The 25978-nt window shown below is 36.1% G+C and overlaps 2 protein-coding genes across 2 annotated transcripts; one reads left to right on the top strand and one right to left on the bottom strand.

Moving 5' to 3' along the window:
* The first annotated feature begins 10358 nt into the window (after positions 1–10358).
* Positions 10359–15007, top strand: LOC109244460. Its single transcript, XM_019411556.1, has 3 exons — positions 10359–10416; positions 10994–11490; positions 14696–15007. Exons 1-3 carry the CDS (start codon positions 10359–10361, stop codon positions 15005–15007), a joined length of 867 nt encoding a protein of 288 aa, XP_019267101.1.
* A 6684-nt stretch (positions 15008–21691) lies between these two features.
* On the bottom strand, positions 21692–24645 carry LOC109244465 (probable WRKY transcription factor 21). Its single transcript, XM_019411562.1, has 3 exons — positions 23277–24645; positions 23062–23187; positions 21692–22197 (listed from the first exon to the last, which is right to left on the bottom strand). The coding sequence occupies exons 1-3, from the start codon at positions 24047–24049 to the stop codon at positions 22053–22055; spliced, it is 1044 nt and encodes a 347-aa protein (XP_019267107.1). The 5' UTR covers positions 24050–24645; the 3' UTR covers positions 21692–22052.
* Between the last annotated feature and the right edge of the window lie 1333 nt (positions 24646–25978).

The raw sequence follows: 25978 nt of genomic DNA, 5'->3' as shown, positions 1-25978 counted from the left end.
GGGATTAAAGTCCAACAAAAAAAATCCAAAAATATTTTGTTTTTCTTTTCTAATTAGTTTTAGTTAGATAATAATCCCCCTTGGTTTTTCTTTTTGCACCGGTTCTTTTCCAGGGGATGTAACTTGAACCGGGTGAGTTTTTTTAATTTTTAGGATTAATTTTTTTTTAGGAGAAGAAAAACTATATGTAACTTGTTTGATACTAGCATATTTAGGCCTGAGTTTGAGTAGTACTTTCCTCTGAGTGCTTAAGTAATGAATAAAATAGCAGACTTTCTGAGACCTAAGCTCATGGTTGTGACTTTGTATATAGCTTATTCTTATTTTTTTCATTCACTATGAACCTCTCTGTTTTAGAGTAGAATTGATCCATCTTGATTGATACTTGTGCCATGTGGGGTGAGGTTCTTACATATATTTCATGTTTTTCATCTTAGTCTAGAACTTGCCTTGCATGTTATTGAAGCGAAATAAAAGTGTTGCTCTGTTTAGAAGATGATAATAGGCATTCTTTGATATGTCTTGTGAATTTTTGCCTGTTCTGATATTGTACCACTAGTTAGCCCTTTGAACCTATAGCCTTTTGTTTGGAAGCCGTATTTTTGCCTTGATCTTTTTGTTTGAATCCCTAGTTTTTGCACCCTGCTTTCTTGAGCACTATTGCTTAGACCGTAATAGTAATTGATAAATTGAAGAAAGGTATGGTTAAGTGAAAAAGTGACCAACAATAGCTGAAAAGTGATGAAAAGGCCCTCTTGAAAAGAATGTGACATGAAAAAAGAGAGAATGAAAAAAAATTGAAACGTTCTTGATATGAGGGAAATACTTGTGAAACAATAGATGAAGAGAGGGCTGAAAAATAAAAATGAAGAGTAGAAAATAATGGGTGATGAAGTTTAAAAATGCAAAGTGCTTAGGGAAGTGTAAATCACTATTATACAATTCTCCTACCCGTCCCTTAGCAACCATTATAACCCGTTAGAGTCCTATTTGATTCTATTCGAGCATACATAATTAGTAGAGATGTACACAATGGGCAAGCCTATGGTTCTTTGTGCATAAAAGTGAAGTTCTTTGTGAGTGCGAGAGTTGTTCTTTGATGCTATGTCATTAGATTATATTCATTCTTTGATTTAAGAGTATGTACTATTTATTCTTGTGAAGGCACTTGTTTCATGATAGATAGGTGATGTTATTAGCTTCTTTGACAAAATAGGTGAGCAAGCTTAAATTTGGTAAGTTAGAGTCCGTCTCTAAGGTTAGGAGGTTAGAATTTTGTTGTTTGTTTATGACTTGTATATCTTGCAAGATGATGAGGAAGCGTATACCTGATGATTTGAGTTGCTATAGGGCCTAATTGTTAGTATCTACCGAAGTGGTGGTGTCCTAGGCTTGATTTATTGAGAGTGGTTTTAATGCTTACTGAGGACGAGAAAGAGTCTAAGTGTGGGGTGTTGATGTTCGACCAAAAACGCAAATATTTACCCATTGTTATCTCACATTATGGTACTTTTAATCGTCATTAATTATATTACTTTGTGCTTAATATTATATTTTAACTGTGTAGGGATAAAACAGTATGAAGATGAAAAAATTCAAAGCAAAATTGAATAAAACGCGGGGGGAGGGGGGGGAACCCTTTGGTTTTGTCCCCCCAAGTGGAAGACATCAATGAAGAAGTGGAAAGCAAACCATTAAAATATTTGAACCAAGGAAAACACGTACTGCTTTGAGCGCCAGGACCAGCGCTTGGTGCTGGCCTGGACGCTGTGTTGCGAGATTTTTCCTTCTTCGTCTGGGACAATATTATTTCGGTCCTACACGGTTTCAACTAGTATATAAGGAGTCCTAAACCTAATTTGGAGGAGAGCTAACAAACTTTGAAGGAGAATTCACGTGGGGAACACACACCACGCTTGGAGGAGGCTTTCAATAGTTTTTCTTCTCTTTTCTTCTTTTAGTTTCATAGTTCATTAGTTCTAGAGTTTTGGCGTGCTACATGAACGTTGTAGTTTGAATCTTGAATTGTTCTTATTATTTTATCATATTGATTTATTTATTCAATCTTGCGCTTAGTTATTTGATTGCTTGATCACCAATTGAATACTATCTACGAATCTAGGATTGAACTCGGGAGAGGGAATTCTAGATTGCATATAAGATTGAGTAGAGCAAGATATTAACTCTGGGGGGGGGGCGGATTTGCGGTTAGGATAGGAATATACCTAATCGCCTTGCTTGGTTACTATACAGGAATTATTAATGCGTTCTTGTTAATTCTAATTCCATAGGAATATAGGCGTTAGATTAGCTTGAATAGGCGAGTTGTACTTCGGGAGAAGGCTACGAGCAATATTAACCCTGTCAATCAATAAACCAGATATATTAATTAGACAATTTAAGTGAAAAACTCAACGGGATTGTTAGCTAACCCATATCTCTAGAATATTCACTCACATTTAATTCGTCTCTATAATTCGCCATTTTTTAATCTCTTAATTTGTTACTCTAGATTAATTTTAGTTAAATATTCACACGTTAGGATTCTCTTGACGATTAATTGTTGGGTTTAATTTAGTTGATAGTTAATCACAAGTCCCTCTGGGTACGATATCTGGACTTACAATCCTATATTACTTGTCGACCACGTATACTTGCGTGTGCGTTTGGGAGCAACAACAAGTTATAATTTATTTTAATATGCTTGTGCATTAAGAGAGCCTTAATTCAAATAAATTCAAGTACAAAAATGTTAGAAAAAGAGATAAACAAAATCATAAATGCAAGTATTTTGATATTTTAACTTAGTAAAATAAATTAAAAAGTGAAGAAGATGAGCGAAAACTCTATTGGAAGTCATTGAAACTTATTTAAGCTTGTGTTTGAAAATTCGTGTTTCCGAAACTAAGATTTATTACGAGTTGGGTGTTGTTGGAATAGATTTGATAGATCTCAAGGAGTTTGAAACTCAATTCTAAGACGAATTGGTGGAGATTTGAGGTGGATTGAATTCAAATTTGAGCCAAAGTCGAAGTAAATATATGTATCCCTTATGTAAATTAGTAAATTAGTAAATTAGTTTAAGTTGTTGCATAGATTATCTTTCTTTTTGTGTTCTTATAGGATATGGCATCCTAAGTAGAGGTGGCAAAACTAACCTAACACATTTGATCCGTCCAACGTGCACAATTTTTAATGGCTTTGGGCTAGAATAATTTTGAAAAGGGATTTTTACATACCTATACACTATTGAAAACTTTATTACTCTCCCTACTCAAGTTTCACTTTAATTACCTCCTATATACAAAATTAGTAATTATGTACATTTTTAGGATATAAGGATAATTAATTAATTCCTACAACCACTGTTACGTACAAATCTCCCCCCCCCCCCCACGTTTCTCTCTCAGTATCCCACTCCCCCCACGTTTCTCTCTCCACATCCCCTCCCCCCTCCCTCACGTATCTTGCACAAGAGAGCAGCAATGCCACCATTGACAACCATTAAAAAGCTTTGAAGCTTTGAATTCGAATTTGGGTTTTCAAAAAGCATTATTTGTTTGAATTTGGTGTTGTTGCAAAGAATTGAGATTCTCTCTACTTCTCTCTCTATCTCTCAATCCCTAATTTCAGTAATGTAAAGCAAAGAAAAAGAGAGCAGCTATACCACCATTGACAGCCATTAAAAAGCTTTGAAGCTTTGAATTCGAATTTGAGTTTTTAAAAACCATTAGTTGTATAAAATGTGTTTTTACTATGTATAAATCAGATACAAAATATACAAAAGACATATTGTATAAATTTTATATTTAAGTTGTATGTTATTGCAGTTGTATTTAACTGGGCAGAAATAATATGTGATAGTTGTAGATAAGTTGTACATAAGTTGTATAATATATAATTAGTTATATGAAACTTGTTTTTACTATGTATAAATTAGATACAAAATATACAAAAGACATATTGTATAAAATTTGTATAAAAATTGTGTTTAAGTTGTATGATATTGTAGTTGTATATAACTGGGTATAAATAATTTATGGAAGTTGTAGATAAGTTTTACAAGCCTATGACATAAGCTTTGGGATTTTTTCGGTCTCTTTTAATTTAGATGATTTGGTATTCAAAATTCATCCAATATGAATGGACCCAGGTTCATCTATTTTGGATTTCTGTTTCGTCTAATTCTGTCCAGATCTAATTCTGTAACTGATGATGGTACTTCTCATGCTTTTCCGAAAAATGTCTCACATTCAAATTCATTTGGTTCTCATCAAGACAAGCCAAGTTATACAGATCGCTGGACTAGTGGCATGAGTTCCTCTCTTCATATGGTGGTAATTTTCTCGGTTATAATGTATCTGTTCTGCACCTGAAGGACCTTTGTTTCCATAATTTCTTTATCTCCTTTTCTCCATTATTCTATGGTTTCTTTGACCCAGCGAACCGATTAGTATAGTGCATCAGAAAAATAAGAAAAGAGAAGAAGAAAAAAAAAAGGTAAAGGGTGTAACTAAATCCCTTAATTGAAGGCACTAATAATGGATTGAGAGCCTTTTAAGGTGGAATGTATATATTTTGTAAACAAAACTTGTGTAGGTCGAGTAATTTACTAAACATGGACATTTAGGGTAATAAAGTTTCCAATAGTGTATAGGAATGAAAAAATTCCTTTTGAAAATGGGTTGTTTTGGGCTAGCCCAAGTTAACCGACAAAAAATCATCAGCCTAAACGGACCAATGATGATGTCCAACATTGACCCCTGAAAATGTTCAATGTTAGAGTTCTACCTTGACCCATGTTCTGAAAAATATTTTCTAACTTTCCCATATTTGGTTGATATCCTCAGAAAGAAAATACTCATTTTATAAAAATAAAAGAAAATAATTTTTCTACAACATGAAAAGAAAATATTTTTTTGTTGAAATAAAAAATATCTTTTTCTACAATAGGAAAAAAAATATTCATTTTGTGAAAAAAAATACTTTTTCTTCATCATGAAAAAAATTCATTGTTGAAATAAAAGAAAATATTTTTTCGACAATATGAAAAGAAAGTACCCATTTGTAACGACCCGGCTGGTCGTTTTTGGACTTTACGCCCCGATCCCCCATTAACTGCTTCCCCTAAGTTCATTTCTGCTATTTTGGTTTGCCGGGACATTCGGTGTTGGGATTCGGAGTGTTTTGGGACACTTAGTCCCTAAATGAGAGCTTAAGAGTTGAAAAATGATCCGTAATCAGAACAGTATGAAGACGACCTCGGAATGGAAATCCAATGATTCCGTTAGCTCCGTTAGGTGATTTCAGGGTTGGGAGCGTGTTTGGAATGTATTTTGGAGGCTCGTAGCTCATTTAGGCTTGAAATGCCGAAGTTTGGATTTTTGAAGTTTCCGGTCCGATAGTGAGTTTTTGATCCGAGGGTCGAATTGAAATTTCGGAAGTTGCAGTAGTTCCGTCATGTCATTTGGGAGGTGTGTGCAAAATTTTAGGTCATTCGGACGAGGTTCGGGTAGGTTTTTGATCGAAAGCGTGTTTGGTTGGAATTTGTAGTTTCTTAGGCTTGAATCCTTGATTAATTCGTGTTTCCGGTGTTGTTTTAGGTGGTTTAAGGATTGGTACAAGTTTGAATGATGTTATGGGATATGTCCGTAGGTTTGGTTGAGGTCCCGGGGGCCTCGGGTGTGTTCTAGGTGCTCAACGGAGCACTTTGGAGTTGGAAAATATTGCAGAAAACTGAACTCAGCTGTTGCAGACTTTTCCTCTTCGCGATCGCGGCCTCCCTCTCGCGTTCGCATAGTGTAATCATGGAGGGAGGCCAGTTTCTTCATCGCGTTCGCATAAACTTCACCGCGTTCGCGTACCTATGCCAGTCAGTTCTTCGCGTTCGCGAACCCTTGCACGCGTTCGCGTAGAACAACTTCCAGACCTCAGCATGTTTCCTTAATCGCGATCGCGTTACAGGCCACGCGTTCGCGTAGCTTTAAAAACCCCAGGCCTTCGCGTTCGCATCCTACTCCTCGCGATCGCGAAGAGCATATTCGACATCTTCCATCTTTCTTCTCCGCGAACGCGATCTAATCTCCGCGTTCGCGTTGCATTGAGTGTCTGGACAGTATTTAACATTTCAAAAACGAGGGTTAGCCATTTTTAACAAAACTCAAGCTAGAGAGCTCGGATTTGGGAGAAATTTCGAGGGGTTTTCAAGAGCAACGATTGGGTAACGATTCTCTACTCTCTTATGCTTAATACCCACTAATCTAATCACGATTTCATCTTTAAATTTCGGATTTTGAATGAAAATTGGGTGAAAGTTCATAGACCAAACTATTGGGTTTTGAGGGGGCATTTGACCTCCGATTTGGGAGATTTTTATATGGTTGGACTCGTGAGAGTACGAGGGTTCTGAAAATGTGAAAATTATTCGATTCCGAGATGTTGGCCTGAAGGGCATTTTGGTCATTTTACCTAATTTCACGTCGTAGCTTTGAATTAAATAGCAAAACCAGTTGTTTGCGATGTTATTTATGATATGTAAATGTATTGAATAGATTTGGGCCATTTGGAGTCGGATACTCGTGGCAAAGGCGTGGTTTCTAGTTGATTTTTAGCCGGTTCGAGGTAAGTGGCTTGTCTAACCTTGTGTGGGGGACCTTTTCCCTTAGGATATGATCTTGAATATTTGAATGCCCTGTACGTGAGGTGACGAGCGCGTACTTGAGCTAAATGTTGTAAATCCATTTCTACTTGAAGTATTTAAATTGAACTTTCTTGTTTACTTGTTCATTTTAACTGTAAGTTTGTACCTGTGCTAGCTTAGAGACTCATGTTTAGCTGGCTTACCTGCTTATTTGCTTTAACTGTGCTATTTGTACTCTATGAAGCATGTTACGCTATAATTTACTACTTCGTGTCCTGATTTTTAGCATTGTTCCGAGATTTAGGAATCGTTGTTGTTGTGTGTTTAATTTGGGACTACGGGACGGCTTCCCGGGAGATCCCCTGTACTTGAGATATTCTGGACTGAGGGTGCGGGATACCAAGAGATCCCTGGCACATGTGATTCTATATATATATTGGGATACCAAGAGATCCCCGACTTACTTATTGAGGATACTAAGAGATCCTCGGGATACCGAGAGATCCCTAGTGTTGATGATGAGGATACCAAGAGATCCTCGGGATACCAAGAGATCCCCCGGCTACTATTCCTTGTGAGGGCAGTTTTCCATATATTATTACCTTTGCTTTCTATTACTGTTCTTCCTTATTTACCTGGTTTAGATTCTCGTTGTAGACTTTATTTAAACTATTTCTGTTATCTCATTATTTATTATGTTATCTCAGAAGGGCCCTGACCTTCCTCGTCACTACCCAACCGAGGTTAGGCTTGGCACTTACTGAGTACCGCTGTGGTGTACTCATGCCCTTCCTGCACATGTTTTTCATGTGCAGATCCAGGTACTTCCTCCCAGACGTATCATCCTCGTGGTGGAGAGTCCTAGCTGAGACTTGAGGTATATCTGCTACGTTCGCAGACCAGGAGTCTCTACTCTATTCCGGCTTTAGCAGATAGTTCCTTTTCTTTCCTTTCATGTTGTTTAGACATTCTGGTGTAGAGCAGTTTACTGCATTCTATTAGCCTGTGTTTCCCGTGAGTTTTCGGGTTTTGGGATTTAGTTATAGACTTCCGCATATTTTGAGTTGTATAGGCTGAGTGGCCTTATATATACAGTTGTTACTTCCGTATGTTCAGTTTTAATTTATTATTCCGCAAATGTTAACTCGTCATTCCGCACTGTTAGGCTTACCTAGTTGTAGGAACTAGGTGCCATCACGACATGTTCATGGAGGGTGAACTGGGGTCGTGACACCATTTTATGAAAAAGAATTTTTTTTTTTAATTTTGCTGTTTTTTTGTTATTCTAATTTTTGTTAGTATTATAAGATACAGAACTATCGAATAAAAAATTGAGTAAAGAAATGATTTGGCATGAATTAGCATTTATTCCAAACATAAGTTAATTTTTATATATGCTTGTTTTAAAGGTTGGGAATTTTTCAAAAATTCGGGTCAATTTGGACGGGTTGGAGTACAAACCTATTGTTTAATCTAGGGGTGTACATGGACCGGGTTGGTTCTGTTTTTATCAAAACGAAACCAAACCGACTATATCGGTTTGGATTGGTTCGGTTTTGTCGGGTTTTTCGGGTTTTCGGGTCTTTTTGTTACATGAATATTATTTCAATCTTACTTTGTTAAAATTATAGATAAAGCTTCGATAAGCGAATATATGTTTAGTAAATATGGAAAAAATTGATAAACATATGATCTATTAAAATATTCTAATGGGAGAATTTTCTTAGTAACACATGATAGTTATTTTCTTAGTCGTCTAACAATAATTTTTTGGTAATTTACGCTTTCAAGGTTAATACATGAGAGGATCCCAAATATTTCTATATTTTCTAAAGAAAATTCACTATAAAGTCTTAAAAATATAGATAAAATTTATATATTTATATGTCGGTTTGGTTTGGATTTTTTTTACTCAATACTAAACCAAGTCAAACCAAACCTACTCGGGTTTTTTAATTGGTCTGGTTTGGTTTTTCGATTTGGTGCGATTTTCCGGTTCGGTTTGAACACCCCTAGTTTAGTCCATCTTGACCTAGCCCATTTTAATCCAAGTGAATTTTGGATAAAATTGTGCAATAACCCATTTAATGATGCAACCCATCTTGATCAGCCCAAATATAACTTCATTTGCCACCCCTTATCCTAACTATTGTTAAGTTCTTGTTTTTGGTAACTAAATCTAAATCATTAATACTCCTCCGGTCCAAAATAAGTGATTTTTTGGATGTTTTCACACAGATTAAGAAATTCGCCTTTTAGCATTAATTAGCAATAGAATTGACCATATTAACCTTTACTATCTCACATAAACACTCCTAACACATATTCCAACACTATTTACTCCAAGGACAATGTAGGAAAAAAATAATTAATTCATTCTTGAAATCTGAAAAAATCACTTATTTTGGACCACAAGAAAAAGGCCAAAAAATCACTTATTTTGGACCGAAGAGAGTATCAAATATGACATATAACGTACATTAAGTGAGAACTTGGAAAAATAAAGAAAAGGGAAACTGAGGAGGAGCCGAATCCGATAGGTCGTATCACCTGGAAATAAAATATGACATAGGTTTTTACGTCAAAAGGCATGGCAAAAGAGCAAGTTTGAATCGCCAATCATCAGCGAGAAAGAACCGATACAATGATATATACAGTCCACCATATTTAACCTTGAGCTTGTAATACGTCTTTCTACACTTCTTTGCAAATTAACCTTATCCGTAATAATTGTGGAAATAGTCTAAACAAACCTTTAAGCAATCAAAGTACTGGGGGACCATATATTGCTGCACCAAATCAAAGCCAAAAGAAAATGAAAGGTGAAGAGATATTGCCTAAAGCCAATCTACATTTTCGGCCAGTAGGACATAAGTCAGTCCGTATTCCAAAGGTGAAGACTTACAATTTTTTTATTGAGAAAGATCACAGGCTACGCATATTGGTCAATAGAAAGGCCTAAATACATTACAACTCTTGTGCATTTTTGCTCAAAAGGCCAGAGGAGAGTCCACTCCCTAGATTTTTCAGGGAATAAGCCTTCTCGTTCCATTCTTCAGTTGTCAACAAAATAAAAGACACAGTCCTTTATCATACCATCAAAGAGAAGGGAAAAACAAACAAGAGGAGGTATAAACTATAGGATGTAATTCCACGAGATATTAAAATGTTTTGATTTTCAATATTTGTATTTATTACGATGCAAAAGTGAAAATCTACTTATAGCAATTCTAACATTCTTTGGAAACACCTCATGGTCAGAAATGTTATGTACATCTTTAAGAACAATTTTGTCTTTTGATACTTTAATCTCTGAATACTAGTATATGTATTTTTTTTTAAAATTATATCTCATATGATTTTTAATACAAGTATTATTTAATCACACATTGCGATAGTCGGCATAAATTATTATTTTTCTCATATGACCAACCAAACACTACACTACTTATGTAATGATTATTTTTGTTAATTTTTCAATCAAACAATGTATTATTTTATCTTGAAATTAATTTACTTAATTCTAATTCTTTAATGCATGGTAGATTTCTTTTTGGAAATCCATTTACAACCAATAGCCATGGGTCTTTTTATTTTACAAGTATCCTATCTATTTCCAAGTGGCTTGCTGCATAAAGCCTTGTGGCCAAATGCTCTTAGATAATTGGTACATGGTAAGAGTTTTTACATGTGGCACTGATTTAAAGCCAAGTGTTGAATGGCTTTGACAAGTGGCTATGCAAATCTACCATGTGTCTTCATGCATGGAAGACTAGGTACACTTGTCAAATGGACTAATATACTTGGACAAGTGTTAAAAGACTCTCCACACTTGTCATACATACAACCTCCCTAATTGCCTATAAATAAGATGATCATTAGCCATCATATTCACTCAATAACCAAGAATTAATCTTGATAATCATTATTTTCTTCCTACAACATTTTAATTTCTGTAACAACTACAGAAAAAACCTTCATCTTCTCTTCTTTCTAGGCAACTGTTTTGTGCAAATTCTAAACTTCCAGCCACGAGTGCACGTGTTTGGAGGTGCTGTGGAACCTTGGGAAACGGCCGGTCTTAATGATTTTCACCTAGTCGGGCCGAAGTCGCTTTCGAGGCAGTGGCTTGCCACGAGACAGTATTTTTGATAAATTATTCTTCTTTCCTTCTTGTTCTTAGTCAATATTATCTACTCATTTTTCTTAAAATCTGAAAACGATTTCATATATAATATTGAATAACCACCACTTTGAACAAAATACTTCTTGATCTATCAAAGCTTGAGCCTTTAGATGGACACAATTATAAGCGTTGGTCCCAGAAACTTTTAATTTTTTTTGAACAATTAGAAGTTGATTATGTTTTGATTAACGATCCTCCTGTTGATATTATTGCTGATAATTCTAATTCTGCTAATATTGTTGTTGCTGATGATGCTGCTAAGAAGAAATTTGCAAAGGATAATAAAATAGTGAGATGGCATCTGTTTAATTATATGACTAACCCTCTCTTTGATTTGTTTATAAATTATAAATCTGCTAAAGTCATATGGGACAGTTTGGAGAAGAAATATGGTGCTGATGACGCGGGAAAAAAGAAGTATGTCGTTGGAAAGGGGATCATGTTTCAGATGGTTGATGATAAGCCAATCATGGAACAGGTTCACGAGTATGAGAACTTGACTGCTGATGTTTTGAACGAGGGCATGGAGATGTGTGAGGTTCTTCAGGCTAATGTTCTGCTTGAAAAGTTTCCACCTTCCTGGAGTGATTACAGGAATCAACTGAAGCACAAGAAAAAAAACTTAACTCTTCAAGAACTGATCAGTCACATGAGAATTGAGGAAGCAAATCGTCTCAAATATGAGGAGTCTGAACGGCTTAAGGATAAGATGAAATCTCTCTCTCTCTCTCTCTCTCTCTCTCTCTCTCTCTCTCTCTCTCTCTCTCTCTCTCTCTCTCTCTCTCTCTTAATTCTTCAAAATCTAAACTTGTTGAATCTTCCAGTACTTTTGTGAAAGTGTCACGACCCGGACTTTTCACCCTCGGGAGTCGTGATGGCGCCTACTCGTGAAAGCTAGGCAAGTCGAGTATTATAGATCTTAACACCCTTTTCTTAACCTTTTAACTATTTTAAATCAACATACGATCAACAGCGGAATAATAATAATAATAAAAGAAATGCGGAAGACGAAATCTGATAACTTAGCCAAATACTAGTACGAAAAATACAAAATACATCTCTACCCAGAACTAGTATCACAATATCACGGACCATCTACGATTACTACAAACAGTTGTCTGGAAAGAAAGATACAATCTGTCTATGAAGTAAATGAAAACAGAATATAAAAGATAGAAGGAGACGCCAGGGCCTGCGGACGTCTGCAGGACTACCTCGAGTCTCTGCGGGACTGAAGGCAGCAACCTCGCTATGGTCCAAAAGCTCCGGTACCAAGATCTGCACACAGTGCAGAGTGTAGTATCAGCACAACCGCCCCCATGTGCTGGTATGTGTCGAGCCTAACCTCAGCGAAGTAGTGACGAGGCTAGTACAAAACTACCAAATAATCCTGTGCAGTTCAAGCATATACGGCAAGTAATAATAACAGGAACTAACAGTTAAAGACGGGAAGAGGAACATGCTGTGGGGAATATCAAGTACCAATAGAATCTCAGGAGAAAAGCATAAAGAACATCTTAAATTTCACATCAGCCAGAATACAGAAACAATAACGAATCAATGTCCACTTATTCTTTATTGTTGCGGCGCGCAACCCGATCCAAATCATATTTCACTGTTGCGCGTGCAACCCGATCCAAATCATATATCACAGTTGCGGCGTGCAACCCCATCCAAATCATATATCACTGTTGCGGCGTGCAACCCGATCCAAATCATATATCACTATTGCGGCGTGCAACCTGATCCAAATCATATATCACTATTGCGGCATGCAACCCGATCCAAATCATATATCACTGTTGCGGCGTGAAACCCGATCCAAATCATATATCACTGTTGCGGCGTGCAATCCGATCCTATATATTATTGTTGCGGCTTGAAACCCATTCCAAATATACAAATCAACACTAATCACATAATAATCCCGGCAAGAAAACAATAAGGGAACGACAATATCCCGGCAAGGGAATCAACAACTAGAATAAACACATCCCGGAAAGGGTACTAAAAGTAAAAATTAACTATGTCCCGGCAAGGGGATCAGCTATAACCAAACTTGTACCAACAATTAACTTCACAAATGAAATCTCAACTGGAGCCAATGCTCAACGGTACACAAATACTACGAAGATAATCATAATTCTTGTGCCACGGTAGCTAACCATCAAGTTAGGCATGAACATTATATAGTAAAATCACAACAAATCCGAATATAAGACTCACGGGCATGCTTGACACCAATGTATAGATACTCGTCACCTCACCTATACGTCGTACTCGACACCAACACATAGCAAATAAGACACAACACCTATTCCCTCAAGCTAAGGTTAGGCCAAACACTTACCTCAATGCCACGAACACAATCAAGCCTCAACTACCGCTTTACCCCTCGATTCCACCACCAATTTGCTTGTATCTAGCCACAATTTACTTAACGATATCAATGAATGCAAAATGAATCAGTTCTAATGCATGAAAATAGGTTTTCTAATGATTTTCCCAAAAAAGTCAAAAATCGACCCCGGGCCCACATGGTCAAAACCCGAGGTTCGAACCAAAACCCGGTTACCCATTCACCCACGAACTCAAATATATAGTTTGTTTTGAAATCGAACCTCAAATCGAGGTCCAAATTCCCAAAATTTGAAAATCCTAAATTCTACTCCAAAACACCCAATTTCCCCATGAAAACCCTTGATTTTGAATTGAAATCATGTAAAAGATGGATTAGATTGAAAGAAATGAGTTAGAAATGACTTACTAATGATTTGGAAGAGTGAGTGCCTTTGAAAAATAGCCCAAGAGGTTTTTAGGGTTTAAAAGTTGGAAAAATGAAGAGAAATCCGTCTAAGTTATGATTTACACAAGTGCAGATGTCGCAATTGCGACCAGGGGTTCGCAATTGCGAACCCTTTGGAAAATCTGCTATCTTCGCAAATGCGAAGAAACTGTCGCATTTGCGACACCTAGGAAATCCTGTCACCTTCGCAATTGCGAAGGAAACATCGCATTTGCGATGGGGTGGGCTTCGCAATTCCCAACCCAGTGTTCGCATTTGCGAAAAGGTCCTGCCCAGGCGTGGTTCGCATTTGCGACACTGGGGTCGCATTTACCAAGCCTGTCCACTTCGCAATTGCGAAGCCTGATCTCGCAATTGCGAGATCAGAGGCCTGGGCAAAAATACCAGATACCAGCAATTGCTCCTAAGTCCAATTTCACTCCGTGGCCTATCCAAAACTCGCCCGAGCCCTCGGGGCTCCAAACCAAACATGCACACTAACCTAAAAACATCATACGGACTTGCTCACGCGATCAAATCGCAAAAATAATCAAAGAAAAATCTCAAGAACTCTTAAGTTTCAAATTTCACAACCGAGGGTCCGATTCACGTCATATGAAGTCCGTTTCTTACCAAATTTTACATGCACAACTTAAATACCATATAGACCTGTACCGGGCTCTGGAACCAAAATACGGGCCCGATACCATCAAATTCAAACACATTTAAATTTCCAAAAATTCTTAGAATTTCAGTTAAACAATTTTCTTCAAAAATTTATTTCTCGGGCTTGGGACCTCAGAATTCAATTCCGGACATACGCCAAAGTCCCATATTTTTTTACGGACCCTCAGGAACCATCAAATCACGGGTCCGGATCCGTTTACCCAAAATATTGACCGAAGTCAACTTAAATTCAATTTTAAAGGCAAAATTAGCATTTTAATCAAATTTTTACATAAAAGCATTTCGGATATACGCTCGAACTGCCACACAAATCGAGGTGAGGTAAAAGGATGTTTCTAAGACCTCAGAACACAGAATTGACTTATAAATCAAGTGATGACCTTTTGAGTCATCACAGAAAGACAGGTTTAAAGGAAAACGGAAGAAAGGACAAGTGAAGAAGCAGAATTACTTCAATAAGCCAGAGGGCCATATTCGAAAGTCGAAAGGACCTTGCTATGTCTGCGGCAAAATTGATCACAAGGCTTTTCAGTGCAACCAGAGACAAGGACAAAACTCAAAGAATGGAGGAAAAGCTCAAGTCCAAGCTAACCTTACTGAGGGTGGTGATGTCATTGCTGTTGTGGTTGTTGAGGCGAACATGGTGGCTAACAAAACTGACTGGATACTAGACACAGGCGCTTCAAGGCACATTTGCGCCAACAAGTAGCTGTTTCACGACTTTGAGGAATCTGCTGATGGCGAGTGTGTCTACATGGGTAACTCCACTACAGATGAAGTTATGGGTAAAGGAAAAATTCTCCTTAAATTAACTTCTGAAAAAACCTTAGCCTTGAACAATGTTTTGTATGTACCCTCCCTTCGTAAAAATTTAGTTTCTGGTGCGCTTCTCAACAAAGCAGGTCTTAAACTTATTTTTGAATCTGAAAAAGTTGTTATTTCTCGTGGGGAGACTTTGTTGGGAAGGTTTACCGTAGTGGGGGTTTATTTGTACTAAACATTGCTAAAGAGATTACTAATAATGCTAGTACTTTCAATTCTGCTTATATTGCTGAGTCTATTGATTTGTGGCATGGTAGACTAGGTCATGTTAATATTGCTTCTATTAAAAGACTTAGAAAAGTGGAATTAATTCCTGCAGTTAATGTTGATAATTTTTCTAAGTGTCCTATTTGTGTAGAAGCAAAACATACCAAAAAAGCCTTTTAAGAATGTAACTAGTAGAAAAATAGAATTGCTTGAACTAGTACATTCAGACTTAGCAGATTTCAAGAACATTGTTAGTAAGGGTGAAAAGAAATACTACATCACCTTTGTTGATGACTTTTCTAGATACACTAAGGTATATCTTCTTAAGTCAAAAGATGAGGCTGAAAGCATATTTTTGAAATACAAGGCAGAAGTAGAGAATCAATTAGATAGAAAAATCAAGAGGCTTAGGTCTGACAGGAGTGGTGAATATAGTACTAATACTCTAGAAGCCTTTTGTGAGAAAAATGGTATTATACATGAGGTTAGTGCTCCCTACACTCCCCAACAAAATGGTGTAGCCGAACGAAAAAATAGAACCCTTAAGGAAATGGTGAATTCTATGCTTTTGAGTTCAGGTTTATCTGATAATATATGGGGGAAGCTGTTTTATCTGCATTCTATGTTCTTAATAAAGTCCCTCATAAGAAGTTAGATAAAACCCCATATGAGTTATGGAAAGGGTTTGCCACTAACTTAAAAATTCTGAAAGTGTGGGGGTGTTTGGCTAAGGTTGGTCTACCTGACTTTAAACAAGTAATTGTTGGATCCAAGACTTTTGATGTTATTTTCATTGGTTATGCTCAAAATAGTGTTGCATATAGATTTATGTCTTTGAATGATAGTTCTATTTGTGAATCTAGGAATGTAGAATTTTTTGAGCAAGTTTTTCCATTGAAAAATAATGTGCCTAGTGATGTGCCTAATAATGCGTCTATATCTATGTCTGTTAAATTCTCATATTGTGCCTTCTTCTACTGTTACTGCTAATGAGCATGAAAATAAACTTAGAAGAAGTAAGAGGTGTAGAATTGAAGCTAGCTTTGGTCCTGACTTTATTACTACTTTCTTGACTGAAAATACTGATCTTGATATTTTGAGTGATGAATTAGTGTCAATCTATTTAATAGAAGAAGACCCTAAGACATACAGTGAAGAAATGAGGTCAATAGATGCTAGGTTTTGGAAAGAGGCCATCAAAAGTGAATTAGACTCTATAATTTCTAATCACACTTGGGACTTGTCTGATTTGCCTAAAGGTTGTAAATCCATAAGTAGCAAGTGGATATTTAAGAAGAAATTGAGACTTGATGGTACAATTGAGAAATATAAGGCCAGACTTGTTATTAGGGGTTCTAACCAAAAGAAAGACATTGATTACTTTGATACATATTCTCCTGTGACTAAGATAGCGACTATTAGAACTCTTGTTGCTTTAGCCGCTATTCATAATTTAGTGATACATCAAATGAATGTTAAAACGACTTTCCTAAATGGTGATTTAAAGGAAGAGATCTATATGTCTCAACCTGAGGGATTTGTGATCCAAGGACAGGAGAATAAAGTATGCAAATTGAGAAAGTCTTTGTATGGTCTAAAGGAGGCACCTACGCAATGGTACGAAAAGTTTAATAGCACATTAGTGAGTAATGATTTTGTTGTTAATGCATCTGATACTTTTGTTTATTCCAAGATGATAGGATCAAATTGTGTTATTATATGTTTGTATGTAGATGACATGTTAATCTTTGGCCCTAATGTGAATGTCGTTAATGAGAATAAGAATTTTTTGTCTTCTAAATTTGAAATGAAAGATCTTGAAGAAGCAGATGTGATTTTAGGGGTTAAAATCAAAAGAACTTCTAATGGTTTTTCACTGTCTCGGTCTCATTATATTGAGAAAATATTGAAAAGGTTTAATTGTTTTGATATAGCAGTTGTGAGAACTCCTTATGATCCTAGCATACACTTGAAAAGGAATAAGGAATCTAGTATTTCTCAAATTGAGTATGCTAAGATAATTGGTAGTGTAATATTTCTCATGAATTATACACAACCTGATATTGCTTATGTTGTTAGTAGATTGAGTAGATATACTCCCAACCCTAGTAGTGAACATTGGAATGCTCTTCATCGTTTTTCTAAGGTATTTGAGAGGTACTATGGATTGGTGTTTGCATTTTAATAAATTTCCTGCTGTTTTAGAAGGATTTTGTGATGTAAATTGGGTTACTGACAATGATGAAGTTAGCTCCACTAGTGGCTATGTATTTACTTTGGGTGCAAGTGCTATTTCATGGAAGTCTTCAAAACAGACTTGTATAGCACGATCTACTATGGAGTCTGAATTCATTGCTCTTGAGTTGGCAGGGCAAGAAGCCGAGTGGTTGAGAAACTTATTGGCAGAACGTGCCTTTGTGGGGAAGACAAGATTCACCAGTTTCTCTACATTGTGACTCACAGGCGGCAATTGGAATTGCCAAAAATAGTGTGTACAATGGGAAAAAAAAGACATGTCCGCATTAGGCATGGCGCGGTAAAACAGTTGTTGAAACATGGTGTTATTTCCTTGGAATATGTAAGATCCGAAAGAAATTTGGCGGATCCTTTAACCAAGGGTTTGGCAAGGAGAGTTATCCTTGAGACGTCGAGATGGATGGGGCTAAAGCCTATAGATTGAGGAAATATGGTGGATACTCGTTTGTGGTCAAACGAAGCCATATGAGACCTCAATATGCACTACATTTCCTATCCCTATGGCGTGTGGTAGTGCTTTATAAGGTTGAGCTTATTTTGCTCTTAATGATTCCATAGCCTTAAGGTAGTCTATGTGTAGATAGACTTGATGGAATCACCTACGTGAGTGTAAAGGTGCGGTCCCCTTTTATGAAAGACTTGGGATGTCTTTCTAGAGCACTCATGAGACCCAAGGTATGTGCATGACCAAAAAAGCACTTTGTTAGTATCGCAGAGTTTGCATAAAATTAAGGATATAGTATGTGTTGTGGGGGTCTCAATTAATGTCCATTCAGTTCAAGAGTACTTCACTTTGTGGATGTTAGTTATTGCCTCATTTCACTACGTATCAATTCAAATCGAAAGATATTGACACTTAAGTACATGTTCCTTCTTTTGCCCAGAATTGTTCTATTTATGTCTTTGCATTAGTGGGGGATTGTTGGCATTATTTATAATGCAAAGTCAAAGATTCGTTTTGAAAATTCATTTACAACCAATAGCCATGGGTCTTTTTATGTTACAAGTATCCTATCTATTTCCAAGTGGCTTGCTGCATAAAGCCTTGTGGCCAAATGCTCTTAGATAGTTGGTACATGACAAGAGTTTTTACATGTGGCATTGATTTAAAGCCAAGTGTTGAATGGCTTTGATAAGAGGCTATGCAAATCTACCATGTGTCTTCATGCATGGAAGACTAGGTACACTTGTCAAATGGACTAATATACTTGGACAAGTGTCTCCACACTTGTCATACATGCAACCTCCCTAATTGCCTATAAATAAGATGATCATTAGCCATCATATTCACTCAATTCTTAACCAAGAATTCATCTTGATAATCATTACTTTCTTCCTACAACATTTTAATTTCTGTAACAACTACAGAAAAAACCTTCATCTTCTCTTCTTTCTGGGCAATTGTTTTGTGCAAATTCTAAACTTCCAACCACGAGTGCACGTGTTTGGAGGTGCTGTAGAACCTTGGGGAGCGACCGGTCTTAACGATTTGCACCTAGTCGGGCCGAAATCACTTTCAAGGCAGTGACTTGCCATGACACAGTATTTTTGATAAGTTGTTCTTTTTTCCTTCTTGTTCTTAGTCAATATTATCTACTCATTTTTCTTATTATATATATATATAGAGAGGGGGGGGGGGGGTCATGTATAATAATTATATATAATCGTATACATAATCAATATTTAATCTATATCCAACTCGAAAAAAATAAAGAAAAAGTACCCAAATTGTCAATCTATAAACAATTTTAACCAAACTAGCCAAAACAAAATTTCTACCAAAAATGGGCCAAATGTCATTGTAATACAAAAAGTTTTCAACTAATGTAAGTTTTTCTTCACTCTTTTTTTATTTTATATTTAACTCTAGTAGATTACGACTTATAAGTTATTTTAATATGCTTGTGCATGAAGAGAGACTTAATACAAGTACAAAAATGTTACAAAAAAAGATAAAAGAAAATCATAAATGCAAGTATTTTGATATTTCAACTTAGTAAAATAATTTAAAAAGTGAAGTAGATGAGCTAAAACTCTATTGGAAGTCATTGAAGCTTACTTAAGCTTGTGTTTGAAAATTCGAATTTCCGAAACTAAAATTTATTATGATTTGGGTGTTGTTGGAATAGATTGGATACATCTGAAGGAGTTTGAAACTCAATTCTGGACGAATTGGTAGAGATTTGAGGTGGGTTGAATTCAAATTTGAGCCAAATTCGAAGTAAAAAACGAACATAGAAGAATATGAGATGTGTTGTGTATCACATATGTATCATATATGTATCCCCTATGTATCTCTTATATATCCATGTATACATCTATTTGAGATACATGCCAGATAAATGTGTCGCAGAAGAACTTTCTAAACTTGAATTTAACTACGATTTTTATACCAAACTAATTCAAATCACATCCAATCTTCCTCAAATTTTATATTTTGTCGCATCTATTTGTTTTCAACGAATTTCAACCATACCCATCGGAAAAAAAAACCTCTTTTGTGCCTAATTTTTTCTCAATATTATAATATCATTGGCAACGAATTTTGACTCCAAACCAGTCCAATTCAGCTTTAATCTTCCTCAAATTTTGTATATTGCCTCATCTATATGTTTTCAACGAATTCTAATAATACCCGTTGGCATTGCGTAGGTTTTTTTAATGTTGTAGATCATTAGTAAATGTTTTGGCTATTTTTAGTAGCAGGACTAAAATGGCTAATTGTTACTCCTTTCGTTTTAATTTATGTGAATTTATTTGACTGGGCACAGAGTTTAAGAAAAAAATAAAGATTTTCCAAAATTTGTGGTCCTAAATAAGTCAGAATATTTATATGACTATAATTCTTTTGAAACCTATGGTTGTAAACATGCCAGAGTATTTGTGTGGTTAAAAAAAAATTCTCATTAAGGATAGAATTGAAAATTTAAGCTAAATTAATTCTAAATTTAGAAATGAATCATTCTTTTGTGAACGGACAAAAAAGAAAATAGATTCATATAAACTGAAACGAAGGGAGTAGTATACAGTGTCTTTTTGAGGTTCATCTATGTAGTTTTCCCAAAAAAGAAACAGTGCATCCCCAAACGGAGGGGACCCAACATACACGCTGAACGGCTAACATGCTGTATGGACTCCATAATACCAATGAAAATAAAAGCCTCAATCACAGTGACTAGCGACTCAAAGATTGTTTAGTGTATATTTTTGACATAAAGATAGAAAATGCTGTTTCCAGCTTTTGCGCCGCTTTCAAATCAGGCAGCCAACCACAGCAGAAATGACGGGAAGGGAAGATAGAGAGAGAAACAATTCTTCAAGCACTAACTTGCACTCTTTTTTTAGGTGTTTTGTTTGTCATTATTCCACTAGCAATAATTTCTTGAATTTTGTTTTGCCATTGGGACATGACGTAGAAACGTGCCCTTTAACAGGGAACATAACGTATCCAATTGTGGGGCGTAACAACTCAAAAACTAGCTATCTCTGCACCATTTACTTACTACTGTACTAAGTACTCCTCTTTTTTGACGCAACATTTCTAACATGGACTTAAAAGCAACCAAATATTTGAATATATGAGACATGATTGCCCATAGCTCCAAAGACTTACCAAATTAGTGGTACCGGTAAAAGTCTTCCATATTATGTGAATCAATATATGAATACGATTCCCATTGTCTCATTTCCAGAAAAAAAATGAAATAACTACAGACATTATAGAAATTAATAGGCCAAAAGGTAGTCAAATGCATAATTCTAAAATCCAATCACGGCAATATTCATACATTAGCAACGATATCTCTTTCTTCCAAGCAAACAGGTTTCCAATATAAAAAAGCATTGATTCTCCCTAGGAGGGGTACATATATTCCTCTATAAACAGCAACTTTTCTTTTTCTGTGAACATCATGTTACTACTTTTTCTTATCCTTTTCCAGTAGGGTTGGGTGTGCGGTTTGGAGGGGGTTGGGTGGCATGGGGGATGGAGGAGCAGCAACAACAACCACCCAGTGGAATCCCACAAGTGGGTCTAGGGAGGTTAGTGTATAGGCATAATTTACCTCCACTCCGAGAGTCGGAGTATTAGATCTTTAGCAAATAAAAATTGACTTGACAGACCTAAAACCTATATCCTGAATAATATCATGACATAATAATCATACAGTAAAAGATAATTTGCAAAAATCCCAACTTTTTTTACTGAAAAGGAGTCATACTTGATCAAGATATTCTTACAATCAGGGAACCTCAAATCCCATATGGCATCATCTTACCTGAAACTGCCTTCGCATTTCCTTCTACAAAACCTAATATACCTTCCAATTTCAACTAGAATCCAGCTTCATCTGCACTTCAAAGCTTAAACAAGCAAAATATGTACAGGAACAATTGAAGCCGGTCAAAAATAGAGTGTGAGAAATTTGTCGAGTCTCGTGATCATCTTTGCTAGCATTTCCTTAAAGTTGTCAAGCATTTGCCGATTGAGATGGCAACCTAGGATGGTTATGTTCTCCCTCGTAAGTGACAATAAGCATTGAAGGCTCTTCCAAACATCTCTCGACATGTTTCCGTGCAGGACAGCCTCTCATGCTGCTACACTTATAGTATCCCCTGCACAACCCAAGCAAAGCTTTAGACATTAGTTACTTTCCGAAATCAACCCGAGTCTGTGTTTTGCTTGAATCATAGCAATTGCACAACTGGAGCAGCAATGACTGAACCACAAATCCCAGAAGCAAGTTGACATTCTCCAGTTTAGAAACATTTTGATCAACAATATCGACAAATCAACCATTCCCTTTCAGATGACAAGGATGGTAAGGAAGCCAATAAGTTAATCCCAATGAATCGTCCAAAGTATAAGAAATTTCATGGTGTCGCTATCTCCACCACATAAATAAGATAAACCATGACACAAAAAAAAAAAGCAAAACAAAGTGGGAAAGATGAACCGGTAATAATGACACATCAACTTAGCCAAAGGCGGATCCAGGATTTAAGTTCTATGGATTCAATCTTTAAGGTTCTTAGTATTGAACCTTTTGTAATTTCAAAGTTATGGGCTCATATCTATAATTTCTTACAACTTTAGTGGATTTTTACATATAAATTTATACTCCGCATCAGAAGTAGTGGGTTCAGATGAACCCGGTATTTATATATTGCATCCGCTTCTGAATTTAGCAGGAAAAAATAACACGGTAGTAAATACACAAAGTCCAATCATTTGGGATAAATGTAATAGAAATATACTGAAAGCACACTATTATAAGGTTGCTTTGCGAAAGAGATGATAAGGTAATTTTGTGACAGAAAACAGAAGCAGAGACAGACATTATACGCAATAACTCCGGTAATATATAGATGCAATCATGGAAAATCCTCATGCAATTAGAGTGATACTAATAGCTCAAGTTTGCAGACAGTACTGCTAATTTAGCTGTGCATCTTACAGGAAAAAATCCAGAGTAATACCTAGGGTGCGGAGAACCTTTGATCGGCTTCTGTCCATACTTTCTCCAAGAATACTCATCGGGAGGAATATCGGCTAGCTTGTTACTTATAGCAGGAACCTTGACTGATCTTTTTACCCTGTGTTTCCTGTTAAAAGATAACCCGTATGCTTGTAACTACATCTAAGACATAAAAAGATGCAAAGGGGGAAATATATGATGCCTAAAATTACATACCTCTTCTTTGAACAGTGACATCTACTACTGCTTCCACATTTCACACTTCCCTCCTCTCCCTTTCCAGAGCACCTTCTCTTCTGTTGAAATGAGCTCTGATCCGCAGAGCGAGAAGCCCCAATTAAATGGAAGGCATTACCATCCAAATTAGCAACACTACCGTCAATACTCAATGAGGAGATAAAAGACCTAGTGGATGACATGGTCGGAGTACACGTTGAGCTATCGAAATTTAGACTAATCCCACTATTGCTACGCCGGTACATCATATCTGCCTGTTGTTTCAATTGCTGCTGCTGAAGTTGATACTTCAACCTCTGTTGCTGCTGCTGTTGTTGAGCAAAATGAAAGCTTGACGAAGGTGTTTGTTGGGCTAAATGAAGAGGGCTTTTACTATGTGAGCTTAATTCCAGTGAAGGGTATCCTAAAGTAAGAGTGCTTTTCACATTAGAACCAATTTCTTGAACAGGAGTTTCAGGAGATTTGACAGGCAGCAACTGAAGGGCTTTAGGCTGATCATCAATTTTGTAACTTGGGTTTTCTAAAAGGAGGTTTTGAGGAAAAGGGGTCAGAATTTTCTTGGCTTTTCTTACTCTTGCATGACCCAAATTGGAATTTAGAAGAGTAACCACTTTGTTAAACTTGTGAACAGCCTCTCCAGTTTCTCTAACTAAATTTCCATACTGTTTCTGATCATGTTGTTGAGTTAACAGACTAACAACTCTATGACAACTCTCAACTGCTACCCTGTTAGCTTCCTCAATCTCCTCCATTTCACCAAGTAAAACAAAAGGTATAAAAGAAAAAAGGAGCCCTAATTCCTAAAATATAAGAGATTCCAACCAAAAGAACTAAACATCCTTGAAATAATTAAGCTCAAGAAAGGTATAATCTTACCATTATAGCAAGTGGAAAGTCAGATTAAACTATTAATGAGCTAAAAAATAACCAGAAAAATAAGACAGAGACTGAAGGTAATCAGCATCCAACACAGGCAACAGAGCTACTATAACATTGAGCAAGAAAGAAAATAAAGAACAGACCTTTACTTATGGGATTGTGGTGTCAACTGTCAAACCCTAGATTCTCCATAGGGCTGTGTTGATGGAGAGAGAGAGAGAGAGAGAGAGAGAGAGGAGAGTTTGGGAGGTGTGAAAGAGAAGACTTTGGTTAGCTAGAGAAATTTTACATGCCCAAAAAAATACAAAAGCTGCAATCTTTAATACTTATTTGTTGAAGAAAGAGAGATTAGAGAGAGAAACAGACAATGAGTAGTGAAGAAATCAACATTTCTTCAACCCTCTGACAAAGAAAGTGATTTACTAGGACTACTAATTATTTTGGGGGTAACATATTACTAGTGTTTGTTTATTCTGAATGAAAAAGTAAAGAAATGAGGACTAGTCTTTGTTTAGTTGAGAGTGAAACTGCCGTCACAAATTTCAAAAGGTTGGGTCCCAATATTGGACCTTACCTTTGTTATTCCACACATCTTTTTTCAATAAGTATATGTCCGCATTGCTTTTCACTACTTCCAACGTGGCCTCGCATCTTGTCCTTTTCCCTACAAACACCATCTTATTGACTTATTTCCATCCTTTTTAATCTTATTAATAATTATTCCCTTCGTACGTTTTTCTTGCTTATTCTTTTCTATCTATATTCATGTTGCTTTATTCAAATTAGCTAATTTTATACCAAACATTTACATAAGACAACACTGCTCCATGCTTAAGTCGTTTTAATTTCAGTTGTTCTAGTCTTGTAGAGGTTCAAAATTTTAAAAATAAATAAATAGAAGGATTTTTGAATTCAAACGGAAAAAAATACTTGATAATTTCTTCTCATCCATTCAAGTCTTGTTGGTGGAAGGTAACAGATATTCCGTTGAATTAGTTGAAATGCATGTAAGTTGGCTCGAACACCACGATTATTATGAAACAAAAGACATGAAATAGTACATTACAAAATAACTACGAGCTAAAGGGATAAACAAGGTGTTTAAGCAAGGGTACAACTTATTTAGTTGTCAATTAGGCAAAGGCTGCTGTTATAAAGTGCATATCATTTTCATTGATGCTAACAATATTGTTAATTTGGAGTAACAAGCATATAAAATAAGCCCATAATGTTGTCCAATTGTCATAACTAAACCAAATTACATTGAACTTTTACACATCTAGAAATTATCCAAAAGGACATGAACACAACAGATACCAACCAAATTTCATGTCCAATTGTCATTTATCTTGTCTTATTTATCATGTGAATATTGAAACTAAACACCGGTTTTGTACTTATCTCGTACTCATGCATGTCCGTTAAAGGTTTAAGGTTTGAGACGCGTTGATCATTCATGATTTTTTTTCTTTATATTTTAATCAATTAATGTTAGTATAAAAGTAAGTTAATAGTTATGAGATCACAATTCGAATTTTATTAATGAATAAAAAAATAGTGGATAGTACTACTCTAGCCGATGGATATTCTCCCTTCTCTTTCGTAAGTCTAACTTGTACATCAAAATTAAAAATTGACTATGTAAAATTCTAATGTACTGTAACATAAATATTAGTCTCGTTGCAAAAGAGTGTTAAGTGGTTCATCGTAAAAAAAAGTATTTTATGATTTTACCAATATTTCTAATACTAGTCTTACGGTACGCGCTTTGCGCGTGTACCTATATCAATAAATATATAATT

The sequence above is a fragment of the Nicotiana attenuata genome, unplaced genomic scaffold, assembly GCF_001879085.1.
Source record: "Nicotiana attenuata strain UT unplaced genomic scaffold, NIATTr2, whole genome shotgun sequence".
Classification (NCBI taxonomy): Eukaryota; Viridiplantae; Streptophyta; class Magnoliopsida; order Solanales; family Solanaceae; genus Nicotiana; species Nicotiana attenuata.
This window is presented reverse-complemented; position numbering and strand designations above follow the sequence as displayed.